General features: G+C 39.5%; 1 protein-coding gene across 1 annotated transcript in view; it reads left to right on the plus strand.

Moving 5' to 3' along the window:
• Positions 1-328: 328 nt before the first annotated feature.
• The window catches only part of ARMC2 (armadillo repeat containing 2), a 136,079-nt gene continuing 119,260 nt past the window's right edge, over positions 329-17,147 (plus strand). The window contains exons 1-6 of the mRNA XM_077812906.1: positions 329-799; positions 955-1,200; positions 2,339-2,411; positions 7,120-7,291; positions 9,573-9,780; positions 11,503-11,640. Of these exons, the coding sequence (XP_077669032.1) occupies positions 777-799; positions 955-1,200; positions 2,339-2,411; positions 7,120-7,291; positions 9,573-9,780; positions 11,503-11,640 (860 nt within the window). The 5' untranslated portion in view covers positions 329-776. The remainder of the gene's footprint in view (positions 800-954; positions 1,201-2,338; positions 2,412-7,119; positions 7,292-9,572; positions 9,781-11,502; positions 11,641-17,147) is intronic.

Consider the following 17,147-nt stretch of genomic DNA (forward strand, 5'->3'; position numbering starts at 1 on the left):
TCTTACATGAATGTATTTTAAAATAATTTTGGCCTTTGAATAAGGAACTGGCAACCATGAGTATGGCAGTGGTACCATGAATAAGGAGCTAACTTCAGCCTCCTGCAGAATTCTGACTTGGATGAGGATGGTAACCTGCTGAAAAATGAAAACTGATGTCTACAAAATATGAACTGGGATATTGACTGACTTTTTAGACTTAGCAATTTTTGGAAGCAAGTCTGTTGTTCAGTGGCTCTGTAAGGGTACACATGGGATCATTCTCTGACTTGCAGCTTTAATTCATAATTCATTGTGTAATGTGTGAATGTTTGTTCTTACAAAAGTTAAAGGTTTTTGCTGCTTTTCCTTGGCCCTGGTTACAGTTGACGTTTTCAGGGAAGCGCCTCTTTTAGCTTGTTACAATAGAGAACTTAATAAGACTGATAACTTATAGTGCTTGTTTTCTAAGTATATGATCAAGAAAGTCTTCTCTTTACGTGCTCTTTGTCTAGTTCTTGCTGTGGTAACATCACTGTGGTGTTCCCTGAATCATCAGGTTTTGGGTGTTGAAATAGTGTTGTTTGAAGTTTTCTATGGTGTCTGGAAACTATTGTGTGTGACTCTGAAAGCATTGCAGCCTCTAAGTGTGGTGTTTTTGTTTTGTGTGCGGTTTTGTTTTTAAACTCCCTCTCCTGCTATCAAAGACGCTCTCTGAGCTGGACACGTTCTACATTTGCAGCATTTTCCATAGGATTGAAAAATGAAGAGGGAAGAACAATATTATTTGAACTCCAATGGTACAAGGAGATTTCCGGAGGTATCTGAGAATATTTTCCCCACCCTCACCCTGGTCTCAAATTTTGTTCTTCCTAAATCCTGTTTTAACTGCATGTGGATAACTGAATTATTTATTAGTGTCTTAATTATTAATCACTTGTAAGTAGTGTTGTATTTTGTGCCTCCTATACACAGTGCTTCCTGTAAAGTATTTTGTAGAAGAATGCATTCTTCAAAGAATAAAAATGTAGAAAAGCCAGAACCATTTTATAGACCTTTAGTACCTAAGAAGAAGACCAGTGCTGAGATAATAAATGAAGCACGAAATGCACTAAGGACTTTAAGAACTCAGAGGCCATTTACACCTAGAGAGGACCAAAGGAAACTTTTTGGATCTGCATCTTCACGAACACCAGAAAATAGACCACCTTCCACTTTTAGGTACAGCCACTTTAAGATTTTTTTATTATATTTTAGCAGCAAAAGGATTGATTCTTTTTCTTTATTATAATGTTTATGGTTCTTTTTTCCTATGTTAGGATGTAATTAGCAGTATAGACACTCATCTTTTTAATGATGCTCACTGGTATTGTTAAACGGTGTGTCCTAGAAGTTCCTGTGATTTGAAACTAACTGTGACAGTCATTATACCAGATTTGGTGTATCTCACCGTTTCCATAAGATTTCTGTTTCTAAAGCCTTTTAATTTTTTTTTTATTTCAGAAAAGTCCTCCTTGAGTTCCAAATGTTTAAACAGGTTTAAGATTATTTTCCTTATGGAATAACTGGTTATCTTCTCCTCTGGTGGGAGAGGCTTGTGGCTTAGCACAGTTCACAGAAGGCAAGATCTTAGTTCTGTGATAGTGGCAGGAGCCAACTGGAGGGATGGCTCCTGCCTTCTCTGGTGTCCCTCTATCCAGCAGCATGGCTTGTGCAGGAGCTGCACTGCCATTGCCTGCAGCCACGCCTTATGACTGCTCAGAAGCAGATGTAGCAAGGACTTACAATGAGTTATACATGTTCAAGCAACTTTAATTCCTTTTCTTCTATCTGTCTACACAATGACAGGTTTCAGAGTAGCAGCTGTGTTAGTCTGTATTTGCAAAAAGAAAAGGCGTACTTGTGGCACCTTAGAGACTAACCAATTTATTTGAGCATAAGCTTTCGTGAGCTACAGTGGAAAACACAGTGAGGATGTTTTTATACACACAGACAGTTGATAAAAACATCCTCACTGTATTTTCCACTTTATGCATCCGATGAAGTGAGCTGTAGCTCACGAAAGCTTATGCTCAAATAAATTGGTTAGTCTCTAAGGTGACACAAGTACTCCTTTTCTTTTTGTCCACACAATAAGTAGAAGAGGGTGTCAGTATTCAGGCAGTCCTTTGATTTCCTCCTCACGCCCACTGAGCTATTCTACTTGACACCTAAGTTGAATAGCATCTGTAGGATTATGGGGAAAGAAGAACAGTATTGCAGATACTCCCACTTGTTTATGAGCAATGGGGGAGAAGATCCTTTGTGGGGAAACCAAATGGGGTCTGGGTTAATATTCTGTTTATGTTCTTTATGCTAGTCTCCACGCTTCCAGTTTTGAATCCGGTGAATCAAGACTGGTTTCTGGTACACGTCTCAGCCCACTGGACCATGTGAGTGCTTATTAGAAAGAATGTTATGTAATGCTGAAATAAATTATTGTGAATTGTACCAACCCACTGTAGTGGTATAAAAGGATTATGTGAAAACTGGTTAAGTGGATGTTTTGCGTGGTTTATTAGAATGGTGGGGATGAGAAAGTAAAATTGATTTCTTGAATTTTTTCCTCAAAAAATGAGAGTGCAAGTTCTTTTTATGGTGCTGTAGCTGTGTTGGTCCTAGAATATTAGAGAGAAACGGTAGGTGAAGTAATATCTTTTTATTGGACAACTTCTGTTGGTGAAAGACAAGCTTTCAAAAAGTTTTTCACCAACAGAGAAGTTGGTTCAATAAAAGGTATTGCCTCACCCACCTTGTCTCTCTAACAGTATTTTAGGTATTTAAGTATTCCTGTGTAGCATTCTAACCCAATACAACAGCATTGCATTAGTGCTTAAGAACCAGAAGTCGAAAATTGACTCAGTCTGTTTTCATATTTAAGGTAAGTGAAGTGCAAAACACTAACAAGTAGCACTGGCATTGAAAAGGAAATTAGAAATTGCTGGTCTGCAACTTGCAATTGAAAAGTGTGGCTGAGTTATTTATAACGTACGGCAGTTCTAGTCCATTCAAGTGGTGACATTTAAAATTGGGATAGTTACTTTTAAGAACATATATATTGATGTCTTCTATTGAGAAAATGCTGAATTATTTTATAGATGTGCTAGTTTTGTAGTTGAGATTAGTCTTTAATATGTGACAAGGTAATGGACACTTTAAAAATATTAAGTTGTCTAATGAAGTAGTACAGTGCACACTAAATCAGTAACATCAGTGGTACAGTACAAACATCCTTCAGTAATTCATTGCAGTCATATTTCTGTTCATAATAGCAGCTCACACAATATTGAGTTCTTTGGGAAATTTTAGAGTCTATTTCCAATTTCATAACATTGCAATTATTTTGATATATCAAAGAAAAATATATGAACAAAGCACCTTTGTTTAGTTCTTATCTTTAAAATGGGGTTTACACTGTGGGGTATTAGGCATTTTTATACAATTATTGTAATTACTGTATTAGTATGATCTATTTAGATACTTACAATCTTTGTGGTATCGTAGCTCTGCAGTATCGTGAGAGTCTCCCAAGTGTTTTATAGGTAGAATAACAAGCTTTTTCTTCCTAACCTGTGTAACACTAAAAGCTCCTCATTGCCAGCTGGCAGAGGGCCCACCGTACTGTAACTCAAATCAGGCCTGACAAACTCATCACTCCCGACACACTGTTGTCATAATATGTATCTAACAGGTGTCAAGCAAGGTATCATGTAAACTGGTGATATGCTGGTCCCCAAAATCATTATGTGATGTATGTACAGGTTGTGTACAGAGTTGTGTTTGTACTCGAAATATGTTCTTAAAATGTGTTTGGGAAGCAGTGCATAAACTCAGCCTGCCATAGACCAAGGACTTCGTGTTTCCTCAGTTTGATTATTGGCAGAGGACGTTAAAAGAATATTTACATATACAGTAAAGAAAGCTAGCAAGCAGCAGCTTAGTGAGCACACTGGAGGACAGTCTACACCCCAGGAAGCCTTCCTGGCTCTTGAGACAGAGATAATGGACTTTGGTCAATATAAAGGGTTAATACAGAGATAATGGACTTTGGTCAATATAAAAGGTTAATATAGTTGTTGATCACTTAAGGAACAAAGGGAACAGCACTCTTTGATTCTGTAAACATTGGGTCCCCTGGCCTGGAGGTGGGATGTGCTGGTAACTAGACGTAAATAAGAAAACTGCTTAGGCAAAAATTGAAATGTGCTAAGATTAAGTTTTAGTCACTAGAAAGTGTATTCAAATTTTTTTGTTTGTAACCATACCTGTCTTTTTTTTTCTCTTGCTTAGTAGCACTTAAACCTCTGTTCTTTGTTAATAAACTTATTCTTGTTTTATTACAAAACCATCTCAGTGCTGTGTATTGAAGTGAAGGGTGAGTCATCAGCTAACCCAGTGCATCATCAAAGATTTACAACCTATCCTGAAAAATGATCCCTTACTCTCACAGATCTTGGGAGACAGACCAGTCCTCACTTACAGACAGCCCCCCAACCTGAAGCAAATACTCTCCAGCAACCACACACCACACAACAAAAATACTAACCCAGGAACCTATCCTTGCAACAAAGCCCGATGCCAACTCTGTCCACATATTTATTCAAATGACACCATCATAGGACCCAATCACGTTAGCCACGCCATCAGTGGCTCGGTCACCTGCACTTCTACCAATGTGATATATGCCATCATGTGCCAGCAGTGCCCCTCTGCCATGTACATTGGCCAAACTGGACAATCTCTACGCAAAAGAATAAATGGACACAAATCTGACATCAGGAATTGTAACATTCAAAAACCAGTAGAACACTTCAACCTCTCTGGCCACTCAGTAAAAGATTTAAGGGTGGCAGTTTTGCAACAGAAAAGCTTCAAAAACAGACTCCAGTGAGAAACTGCTGAGCTTGAATTAATATGCAAACTAGATACCATTAATTTGGGTTTGAATAGAGAGTGGGAGTGGCTGGATCATTGCACATAGTGAATCTATTTCCCTATGTTAAGTATCCTCACACCTTCTTGTCAACCGTCTAAATGGGCCATCTTGATTATCACTACAAAAGTTTTTTTCCTCCTGCTGATAATACTCATCTTAATTAGCCTCTTACAGTTTGTACGGCAACTTCCACCTTCTCTGTATGTGTGTGTGTGTGTGTGTGTATGTGTATATAATAATCTTCTTACTATGTATTCCATTCTATGCATCCGATGAAGTGGGCTGTAGCCCACGAAAACTTATGCTCTGATAAATTTGTTAGTCTCTAAGGTGCCACAAGTACTACTGTTCTTTTAGCTAACCCAGTGGTTCTCAACCTGCAGCCCAATCAGCACAAAGCTGTGGCCCACAATGCTAAATAGGTTCAGAACCACTGAGCTAATCTAGTAGGCTGATGTGTACTCTGTCTCTTCGGAGACCGCGAACTTAATAATTTCTATGAGCGTCCAGCGAGACGGACTAGACGTTGCAGGATTATGTCTTTTGGAACTGGGGTTCACTGGTTCTTACCTTGCGGGTAAGGTTTAGACTAGCAGAGTCTTGAAGTTTCCAGGCAAGGCAGGCAGGCTTTTAGGTTAGGGAGCTGACACACAGCTTAGCAGCAGCAAAGCTCTCACTCTTGCTGAGGCAGAGGGCTAACACAGTAGGGTGTCCAGTGCCAGATGCCACAGCCTATAGAAGCAATAATTTGATTAGTTTATAGTGGGGTCTTTTGGTAGGTTTGTGGGGTATAATAAGTATATAATAATAAGTAACTGAGGAAAGCCAAGTTAAAGCAGTGAGTTTTTCATTTAGTTTTAAAAGTTAAGAGGTCTGTGGTTGTCATTATCTCTTGTGAAAGTGGGTTCCATAGTCTAGGTCAGGGGTAGGCAACCAATGGCACGCAAGCTGATTTTCAGTGGCACTCACACTGCCCGGGTCCTGGCCACCAGTCCGGGGCTCTGCATTTTAATTTAATTTTTAAATGAAGCTTCTTAAAGATTTTAAAAACCTTATTTACTTTACGTACAACAATAGTTTAGTTATATATTGTAGACTTATAGAAAGAGACCTTCTAAAAACGTTAAAATGAATTATTGGCACGCGAAACCTTAAATTAGAGTGAATAAATGAAGACTCGGCACACTACTTCTGAAAGGTTGCCGACCCCTGGTCTAGGTCCAGCTTCTGTGAAAATTGTCTTCCATACTCATGAGCTTGCCTCTGTTGGTGGAAAATTTTATTGTTCCAGTGGAATGTAGCTGCTGTTGGAGGTCATGGTTATTAAGGTAGTGGGGACAATTTTTTGGGTAGCTAGAGAATTTTGAAGATTAAAACAGAGTTGTTCAGCTGGACTCTATATTTTATGGAGATTTAGTGCAGAAAGCAGAGCCCCAAGGGTGATGAATTCATGGATATCTGAGTTGCTAAGCACATGGACTGCTATGTTGTACCAGATGGAAGTTTTACAGGGTCTGTGGTTTCATCCAGTGTATGGAGTTGCAGTAGCCTAGAGTTCATGGATGTGTGGATCCATGTGCCCAGGACAGTGTATAATAGGAATTGGCATAACCAGTATTAATAGTATTCAAATGGGTACTTTTAATTTTCTACAAATTAAGTCAACTTCCTAAGAAGTAGAACTGCAAATAGCAGGCCGCCTTCGAGATGTGCATACTTAGTGTCTTTCAGGATTGGGCACAAAATTTTGTGATGGAGCACATGTTTAATGTAGATGGCTTATTTAAGGGAAATAAATATTATTTAGATTTAATAAATTGCTAAATTAAAGCTAGTTTATGGCTAATTCTATTAGCAATTGAGTTTTCTCTTGGGACTTGTTTTAGACCTGCTTTCCTCAGTGCCTATTTTTGTTGGCTCTCTCTGGTCATACTGACATATTTGGTCTAACTTGTTTTGTTGCATGGAATGGCTTATGATTTTTGTTAAAGAAAATTTAGATTTTTTTCTGGTTGCTGTGTAATTCTCACCTAAAGTTAGTCAGAAGTTGGAAGAAAATATATGGTGAATGTTACAAAGTTTTATTTTGCTAATTTTAGTTTATATGGAAATACAAATGGGATATAACATTTGTATAAACTGATCTTCATCTTTCTTTGTAATAGAAGCCAAAACTACTTTCATCACCTATAAAAGATGAAGATTCTTCCATTTCCTTCCCGAAGCCTCCAGTGGACCCAATGGAGGTTAGGAAAGTCAGCTGTGCCCGGGCTCGCTTATATAGAACAGCTTCTCAGGGAAATCTCATTCCGGATAAAATATTTCTTCCTGATGAGAGTAAGAGCATTTCAATATAATTCAAATATCTAAGGTCTGGTCTACACTGGCGGGGGCAAGCTAAGTCGGTCTAAGTTACGAAACTTCAGCTACGAAAATAGTGTAGCTGAAGTCGACGTACTTAGAGTTACTTCACTGCGGTGGGTCGACTGCTGCCGCTCCCCCGTCGACTCTGCCTACGCTTCTCGCTCCGGTGAAGTACCGGAGCTGATGGGAGGGCGCTCGACAGTTGATTTATCGCGTCTTCACTAGACACAATAAATTGGCCCTGCTGGATCGATTGCTCCGGAGGTAAGTGTAGATATGCCCTAAATCTAGAGCCATGTGATGTTTTAGAGTAAAAATTTCAAAGTACCTAAGTCCCATTTTAAAATATAACTTAGGTGCCTAAATCCCCATTTACTTTCATTTTTGAAAACAGGACTTAGGCTCCTAAATCACTAGGCTCCCATGTGTCTGTTGCTTAAAGTCAATTTGAGTGGAAGTGATCATGAGATTATAGATTTCATGAGTCTAATGAAAGGAAAAAGTGACAGCAGCAGAATAAGGACAGTGCACTTCAAAAAAGCAGACTTTAACAAACTCAGATAACTGGTAGGTAAGGTCTCACGGAAAGAAAAGCCAAAGGAAAAAGGAATTCAGGAGAACTGGCAGTTTCTCAAAGAGTTTGCTGTTGTACCTTTAATATTGTCTGTCCCAATGTGAAGGAAAGATAGGAAGGATAGTAAGAGGCCAGTAATGCTCCATTAGGAGCTCTTTTATGACCTGAAAATCCAATGTGATGCAGTGGTGAAAAAGGCTAATATCATTCTGTGCTGTATTAACAGGAATGTCGTACGTAATACATGGGAGGTAATTGTCCTGTTTTTGCTTGGCACTGGCCTCAGCTGGAGTACTGTGGTCAATTCTGGGCTCCACGTTTAAAAAAATGTGGACAGGTTGGAGAGCGTCCAGAGGAGAGTAACAAAAATTATAAAAAGTTATGAGGAAAGGCTAAAAAAACCTTGGCATGTTTAGTCTTGAGAAAAGAAGCCTGGTAACAGTCTCCAAATAGGAGGCTCGTGTTCAATTGTTCTCCATGTCCACTGAAGGTAGGATAAGAAGTAATGATCTTAATCTGCATCAAAGGAGATTTAGATTAGATAATAGGAAAAATGTTCTTACTATAACGATAATTAAGCACAGGAATAAGTTACCAGGGGAGGTTGTGGAATCCCCATCACTGAAGGATTTTTAAGAACAGATTAGACAAACACCTATCAGGGATGGTCAAGGTGTACTTGGTCCTACTTCAGGACAGGGGGCCAGACGAGATGACCTCTTAAGATCCCTTCCCAGCCGTACATTTCTGTGATTATGTGCACCCTGTTATGTGGTTTTATTTGTGTAGGTTTATACAAACTCTAAATATGGTAAAGTGTTAACAGTAATTTATTGTGGGGAAGGGGAGAACTATTTGATGCATTGCTATCCTGAAAATAAATTACAGAAAATCAATTAAAACTTTGTAATGAGGAGTCATTTGGAATATAAAAATGGCAAGATATTCAGTATAATAATCAAACTGTAATGTGAGGCACAGAGTGTATGCCAGTACCAATCTGTTTATCCCATTTTTGATCTTACTCCAAAATAAGCATATAAAGAGGCACTCTACAATATGTGCTTCTACCATGTGATTTTATGCCCTCCTATCATGTGCCTATCTACAATCTGATCCATAGATCCCAGCACCATGATATTGCTTTGTTGTCTGGTTAAGGAGAAGAGAATTTAACGGTGGTGCAGCCTTTATTTTGCAGGAGTAATACATTTTTCAGTATCAGGGAAACATTTACATGGGCTTTAGTATAGGTTCCTTTTGAGGACATGTTAACCTTGAGAGTTTTCCTTTAATCTTGATTGTACCTACTGTTTAAATTACTTTTTATATCCAATTTCTGGTTGGTAATCTCAACCTTAATACTGAAACACTTCCTAGTTCTAAGCAGAAAGAAAAGTTTCAAAATAATTGAAAGGCCAAAAGCCTTAAACTATATTGGGTATCTTTAAAAATCAGGTTTTTTAAAAAAGAATGAAATGTCTCTAAAAAGATCTGATACAAAGTAGAACATTGTGTTTTAGTTACTTTGATAGATTTCTCTAATTGATGTCAGCTTACTGCGATAATAGGAAAGATGGTATGAAGTAAAAATTCCTATATTACATTTTAAAGACCCCTTGCTGTGTTTTCATCTTGTACGAACATTTTTGCAAAACATTTTATTCCTGGTTTTTGCAGATAAGGAGGGGGTAAATTCTGAAGAACCAGCTACCATGGATGATCTTTCAAGGAGAAGTAATAAAAGTTGTTTTGCAGAACTAAGTCCACACTCCAATTTTAAGGATGATGGTATTCCACTAATTTACAATAAGCATAATACGGCAGAGGACCAAGACTTCTTAAAAGGGGCAGTAGCAACATCTCCATTGCAATTCAGAAGTGGAAGGTCAGTATTTACTTTTTTCTCTTTCCAGTCACAGTTAATTGCATAATACGTCGTGTGCCAAAATATATAGAACTGCTAGAATTCAAAGATTTTTTTTGTTTTGTTTAAATTCATTGGTATTACTATATGTAAATGATTTATCAGTAAAAACTTATCATTTCCCTCCCTCAACCTAAAGAGATTTATTCCTCTTGTGACAAAAATAAAGTTTAGTTCAATATAGGTAAGGATACCTGCTTGACATGAGAAGAATGAATGAAATAGATGTATATGTGTTCTAATTTCATTTGATCACTAACATTTCAAAGCTGTGGGTCTGCTAGTAACATTCAGAATATATTGTTAGGTTTAAAATGACTATATAGTCACTGTCATAAATATAAAGGGAAGGGTAAACCCCTTTGAAATCCCTCCTGGCCAGGGAAACCTCCTCTCACCTGTAAAGGGTTAAGAAGCTAAAGGTAACCTCGCTGGCACCTGACCAAAATGACCAATGAGGAGACAAGATACTTTCAAAAGCTGGGAGGAGGGAGAGAAACCAAGGGTCTCTGTCTGTCTGTCTTTATGCTGTCTTTGCCGGGGATAGACCAGGAATGGAGTCTTACTAAAAGTTCTAAGCAATCTAGCTAGGTATGCGTTAGATTATGATTTCTTTAAATGGCTGAGAAAAGAACTGTGCTGAATAGAATAACTATTTCTGTCTGTGTATCTTTTTTGTAACTTAAGGTTTTGCCTAGAGGGGTTCTCTATGTTTTGAATCTAATTACCCTGTAAGGTATCTACCATCCTGATTTTACAGAGGTGATTTCTTTACTTCTATTTACTTCTATTTCTATTAAAAGTCTTCTTGTAAGAAAACTGAATGCTTTTTCATTGTTCTCAGATCCAAGGGTTTGGGTCTGTAATCACCTATGCAAATTGGTGAGGCTTTTTATCCAACATTTCCCAGGAAAGGGGGGGTGCAAGTGTTGGGAGGATTGTTCATTGTTCTTAAGATCTAAGGGTCTGGGTCTGTAGTCACCTAGGCAAATTGGTGCGGCTTTTTACCAAACCTTGTCCAGGAAGTAGGGTGCAAGGTTTTGAGAAGTATTTTGGGGGGAAAGACGTTTCCAAACAGCTCTTCCCCAGTAACCAGTATTTGTTTGGTGGTGGTAGCGGCCAATCCAAGGACAAAGGGTGGAATATTTTGTACCTTGGGGAAGTTTTTGACCTAAGCTGGTAAAGATAAGCTTAGGAGGTTTTTCATGCAGGTCCCCATATCTGTACCCTAGCGTTCAGAGTGGGGGAGGAACCTTGACAGTCACTTTTACACCTCACAGCCACATTGCTACACATTCTATGCTCCCAAGCTTCTTATCTTCATAGAAGTTGCATGGAACAAAAATTGAAGATAAAGGGGCAGAAAAAATAATCTGGGTACTTTTTGGTGCTAGTGTCCCTATCAACAAAAGCAAAATGTATGTACGAGTATGTGTGTGTATGTGAACCCATACTAGATTCTGAAGTGCTTTCTTTAAGTATATTTACTGTACTCTTTGGTGGTAGTTTTTTGTTTTTTTTTAATAGCTTTACTTTCATCTTCATACTGCAGAGAGAGAGAGTCGTAGGGTGGCTTAACAGGTACAGTGTTTCAGCAGACAAATAAGACTGTGCTTACAATCCATTTCTACTGTATCTTGACTGTGATGTCCTTTGTACCATTACCACTTGTGTAACACTCAGGCCATGTCTACACTACCCGCCGGATCTATCGATCCCTGATTGCTCTGCCATCGACTCCGGAACGCCACCACAGCGAGAGGCGGAAGCGGAGTTGACGGGGGAATGGCGGCTGTCGATCCCGTGCTGCGAGGACGCGAAGTAAGTGATTCTAAGTCGATCTAAGATACGTCGACTTCAGCTACGCTATTCTCGTAGCTGAAGTTGCGTATCTTAAATCGATTCCCCCCTCCTCCCTCCAGTGTAGATCAGGCCTCAGTGGCATTGAATTCACTAGTATTATCAGCCTGCCATTTCTTTCTTTTGCCCACTAGTGGATGTGGTATACTAGGATTTAATCACTACCTTGGGCAAGCAACTACTTGGTGCGCTCATGACACTGGCACCTCCTACAGTCTCTACAGATGACTGATGCTTTTGATGCTTAGGTGAGAAGATCGCTCTCCTAAGTATGTATATTTTGGGTACTATGATGTGGCAACTATTATTAAGATTACTGTCACAGTAACTACTGTATATCTACGCTGAAATTATTGCTACTATATTAATAAAATGTTACAGTAAACTTGTTAGCAGAGTTTGTAATGAGTAGCTCTCAAAATTCATCATAATGCACAATTTCTGCTACTGTAAGATGATGATCCTCTAATTCTAAGCCTGTTAATAGTACTGGATAATTTGGAGAGTATCATGTAATGAAGCTGTTTCAATAACTCCATAATAAAGCAATTCTAGCTCTCCCCCTTCTACCCTGATCTTTGAAAGAGGGAGCAAAGGGAAAGAAAATCTGAAAGAATGTGGGGTTAGGGTCAGGGAGGTGAACAGAGATTACTGAACACTGTGTGGATGTGGATGTATTTATCTATATATGCCTGGAAATTAGTTATGGTTCCCAAGAGGGTCCTAACCACAAGACGTGTGTCAACTACTGTTCTTAATAATTGAGAAGAATGAACCTCAAACTGAGTGATAATTGTAAAACTAGCAGGCATGCTAAAATAGTTAAGTTCTGTACAGTGAGCTAAAATTATCTTGTACAAAGTTATTTACTTACCCTTTATTAAATTAATTCATCTCTACAGCTTTTATACAGCTTGCCGTACATATGGCACATTATACCATATACTGAAATGTATATACATGTATACGTATACATATACTGAAATGTCCAGTAGTTTGAACCACAGAATGTTCTGTTTTGCTTATAATAATCATTACAATTCAGGTGGTGACTAACTACTGTATTGAACTATTCTTAAAGACTTGTTTTTTAAAGATGGGTTGATGCCTTCCAAGACCCTTTGTTTATGCTGATATGAAGAGCAGTCCTTTTACTTAATAGGAGTTTTTTCCACGTAAAATATGTTTCCAGTTTGTTCAAATACATGTTCTTCTGTTTTTGATTTATTCTGTTCGTGGACTGTGATTTCTCATCTCTTCTTTATTCTAGATTTTCTTTTCATTTCACTCCTCCCTAAAACTCTCAAGCTTGCTAAATGTAATATTTTTTCACTTCTGAGGATGTGATGTGAAGTTTCAATAAGTACCAATCCATGGATCCTCTGGCAATTTTGGTTGTAAAAATGGTGTAGCTGGCACAGCCTCTCACAAATGAAGTATTGCCACATTAACGTGCCCTTTCAAGTCTTATGGATTTGAATCTCTGTCATTACATCTTGCAACTTAGTTAGTCTAATTTAAAAAATACAAACCTAACATTATGCTAGGCTCTATCCACTGCTGCTGTTTGAGAATGTCACATCAACGAACAAATATGTATACATATGTGTATATATAAATACAATTATCCAAAATTCCTTTCACTATAAGAAAATTGCAGCAATCCCTTTCTTTCCAACCAGTAACAACATTATTAATATGATTATTATTTATTTAATAATATATTTATATTAACCTAGCATCTAAGAGCTCCATTCATGGATCATGAACCCATTGTACTAGCACTGCACAAACAGAACAAAAAGACAGTTCCTACCCCAACGAGTTTGCAGTCTAAGTACATTTCTTCCTTCCCTCAGACCTTTTGCAAATGTTCGGGTGGGGGGGGGGGGGGAACAAAACACTTTGTAGATGTAAAAGAATATCTGATACTGAGCCATGAATAACTAAATTGTTCTCCCCTGGCAATCTTCAAATACAATAAGCGTGTATTATGGACAGTGCAGTGGTGGGAACTATGTCCTTAGCTATTGATATGATATAATAGAGATTAATGAGTAAAAGGGAAGAGACAAAAGAGCTAAACATTTTATTAAATTTGCAGCTGATTAGTGACCAGGGGAGGAGGCCAAGTACTTGATGTCAAAATTATCTTCAGAAAATGGTGTTGTTTCTAATTTCCCTACTCTGAAATCCTTATATAACTTTAGAGCTTGAATGAATAAAAACCATTTAAAGGGTACGTTGGGGGCTTATTCCTTCACCCACTTACTTCCCTGGTCCTTCTCTCATGAACAGAGAGCAACAATACCTGAAGTTCAAAGGTGCAAACAATTCAATGTTTATTGGGGTGAACTTCCTGCAAGCATGATTCCAGTTTCCTTCCTTAGTGTCCACCTTCCCAGCTGTGACACCACAGAGCCTTACCTGTGTCCCTGTTCCCATTCCTGCCCTTAGCTAAACATGATTTCCATTTCCCCCCCCCCACTCACTTCCTGATTGACTGCAGACTATATAGTAAAACTTGAGTTCTGCTTAGCTATACCTTAACCAATCATTTTACTGAAATTTAACTAACCAATCCTGACATATTGTAACATGATTATTTAACCAATTATATCCCACCACCTTAATTAGTTTACACCCAGCAAAATTAATTATACAGCAGACAGAAACAATCACAGAACCAGACAGAGATTATACAGACAAACAATAGGGAAATGGGGACTACAGTGATAGAACAACAAAGAAATGAGGATTTCACATCCCAGCTATTGATAAGTGAGTTCTTGCCAGACAGGATGCTATCAAACTAAGTTTCCTTTTACATCTTCTAGGCACTTCCCTTTCTCTGGAGGCGATAGGCATTATCAGGACAGAATTGTATTCCTAACAGCCCAATAGCACCTTATTTCAATGTGACTAGGTTGGAGTGTGAGGATGTGACCGTTCGCTTCCAAGCTTATGGCTGCCTCTGCTGCTTAGCCAAAGGCCTTAGCCTAAGAACAGGGCCTCAGACTGTCACAGTAAGGGAAGGCCCTTACACCGGCAGACAGTGATTTTGATTGTTTCTTTTATACCTCTATAACGAGCCAAGTGATAAGAATACACCTAAATTCTTAGAGTATAGGCCTTTACAGACAGGCCTGAATATCTATATCCTAACAGGGTAACTAATAACTTATCAGAGAAGCATGGATTTTCAGTAGAGAAGATATATCTAGGTCACAGGATAAGATTCTTCTAAATTATATTCCAGAAAATATACATGCTCTGATTCAATAATTAAACCTGCAGAAAGTGTGAGAGAGAGCTAGAAAAATATACAAATAATACAAAACAAGGGGGGAGGGAAGGAATCAGTTAACTTTGTTTTCTTCAAGTAGGTCTTCACATGTGTTGAGAATTTAAGTTGGCAAGATTAATTCTCAATAAAATCTTGTTGGCTTCATTTCTTCTTTGTGATGTATCGCTGAATTGGCTGTAGTTTTCATGCTTGTCCATCCTTTTAACCTGGTGGTTAGAAGCCACCTATCACTTTGACCATGGAAATCTGCCAGAAAATCCTAATAATTTACAGCAGAAGCCAAGTTTGAGTTAGGGAAATGAATAGCAGAGGCAGCTAAACCTGAATAATCAAAACACTCAGTATCTTCAGTTAGAGCTCTAAGTACTTGTCTTAAGACAATTAGGGAAAATCTGGTTTCCAGTCATTTTGTTCTTGAGCAAGTTTTCTCCAACACAGGAGAGCTGTACAGTAGGAGTTTTTTCCTCTCCTTTGTATTAGACCTGTGTTCTTAAGTTGCAATAGGTGCAGAGAAGGGTAACGGAAATGGTTAGGGGTATGGAACAGCTTTCATGTGAAAAGGGACTAAAAAGACTGGGTCTTTTCAGCTTAGAAAAGAGACGGTAGGGGGGGATATGATAGAGATCTATAAAATAACGAATGGTATGGAGAAAGTGAATAGGGATGTGTTATTTACCCCTTCATGTGACACAGGACCTAGGTCACCCGATGAAATTAATAAGCAGCAGGTTATGTACTTCTTTACATAACGCACAATCTGTGGAACTCGTTGCCAGGGGATATTGTGAAGGCCAAAAGTATAACTGGGTTCAGAAAAGAATTAGCTAAGTTTATGAAGGATAGGTTCATCAATGATTATTACTACGTTTTAGTCATGGTATTTTTTGGAAAAGTCATGGACAGGTCATGGGCAGTAAACAAAAATTCACGGTCCGTGACCTGTCCATGACTTCTACTATATGGCCCTGACTGAATCGGGGGCGGGGGTGGAGGGTTTTCACGGGGGGCGACATGGCAGTGTTGGTGGGGGTGGGGGGCGCACACGGCCTGGGACCCCTGCTGGTGCTGGGTGGGGAAGGTGGTGGCATGCGGGCCGGGATCCCTGCTGGTGCTGGGGGGATGTGGGTGGCTGGACCAGCAGGTTCCCTACCTGGCTCCATGCCTCCCTGGAAGCGGGGACATCACCCTTGCTCAGCTTCTAGGCGGAGGTGTGGCCAGGTAACTCCGCGTGCTGCCTCTGCCCAGAGTGCTGGCTTCGCAGCTCATGGGAGCTCTGGAGGTGGTGCCTGCAGTGAGGGGGATGTCTCTGCTTCCGGGAAGCCCCCCCAAGGTAAGCACCTCCCAGAGCCTGCTTCACCCCATCCCGTCCCCGTGCCCCCTCCCACACCCAAACTTCTGCTGCTGCTCGGGGAGGAATGCGGTGGCCCGAGACTGCCCCAGCAGCGGCCTGTTGACTGGCTCAGGGGCTGCCTGAGGTGCCCCCAGGCCAGGCGCATCAGCCGATGCGGAAGTCACGGAGGTCACGGAATCCATGACCTCTGTGACAAACTCGCAGCTTTAATGATTATTAGCCAAGATGGTCAGGGATGCAACTCCATGCTCTCAATATCCCTAAAGCTCCAAGTGCCAGAAGCTGGGACTGAATGACAGGGGATTAACCTCTTCTGTACATTCCCTCTGAAGCATCTGGCATTGGCCTCTGTCAGAGGCAAGATACTGGGCTAGATGGACCAGTGCTATGACCCACTATGGCTGTTTGTATGCAGGTATTGTACATTTTTGCATATTTGATCCTAAAAAGTACTGTGGAGTTTGAGTGTTTGACCTAGAAAGATGAAACAAAAAATCCAGATTCAGTCTGGAAACTGCCCTTTGGTTCCTTAGGTTATCTCACTCACACATTTATTTTACTGATGCCTTGATTGTGTGGTTTACTGTATACAAGTACACTGCTATGTCCTATTGATTTCTATGGGCCTTATTCTGGTGCAGTGAAGTGCAGGATCAGAGCCTTAGACTGTTACGTCTTCAGGACAGCAACATGTCTTCTAATTTTGTAAAGCACCATGCACACAAGTATCCAAAGTAAAGTGTGGGCATTGGATATCACACACATGAAAGATAAATGCATACATTTTTGAAAATAAGGGCCTTTTTAATG

This window comes from Eretmochelys imbricata, chromosome 3 (genome assembly GCF_965152235.1).
Source record: "Eretmochelys imbricata isolate rEreImb1 chromosome 3, rEreImb1.hap1, whole genome shotgun sequence".
In the NCBI taxonomy this organism is placed as follows: domain Eukaryota; kingdom Metazoa; phylum Chordata; order Testudines; family Cheloniidae; genus Eretmochelys; species Eretmochelys imbricata.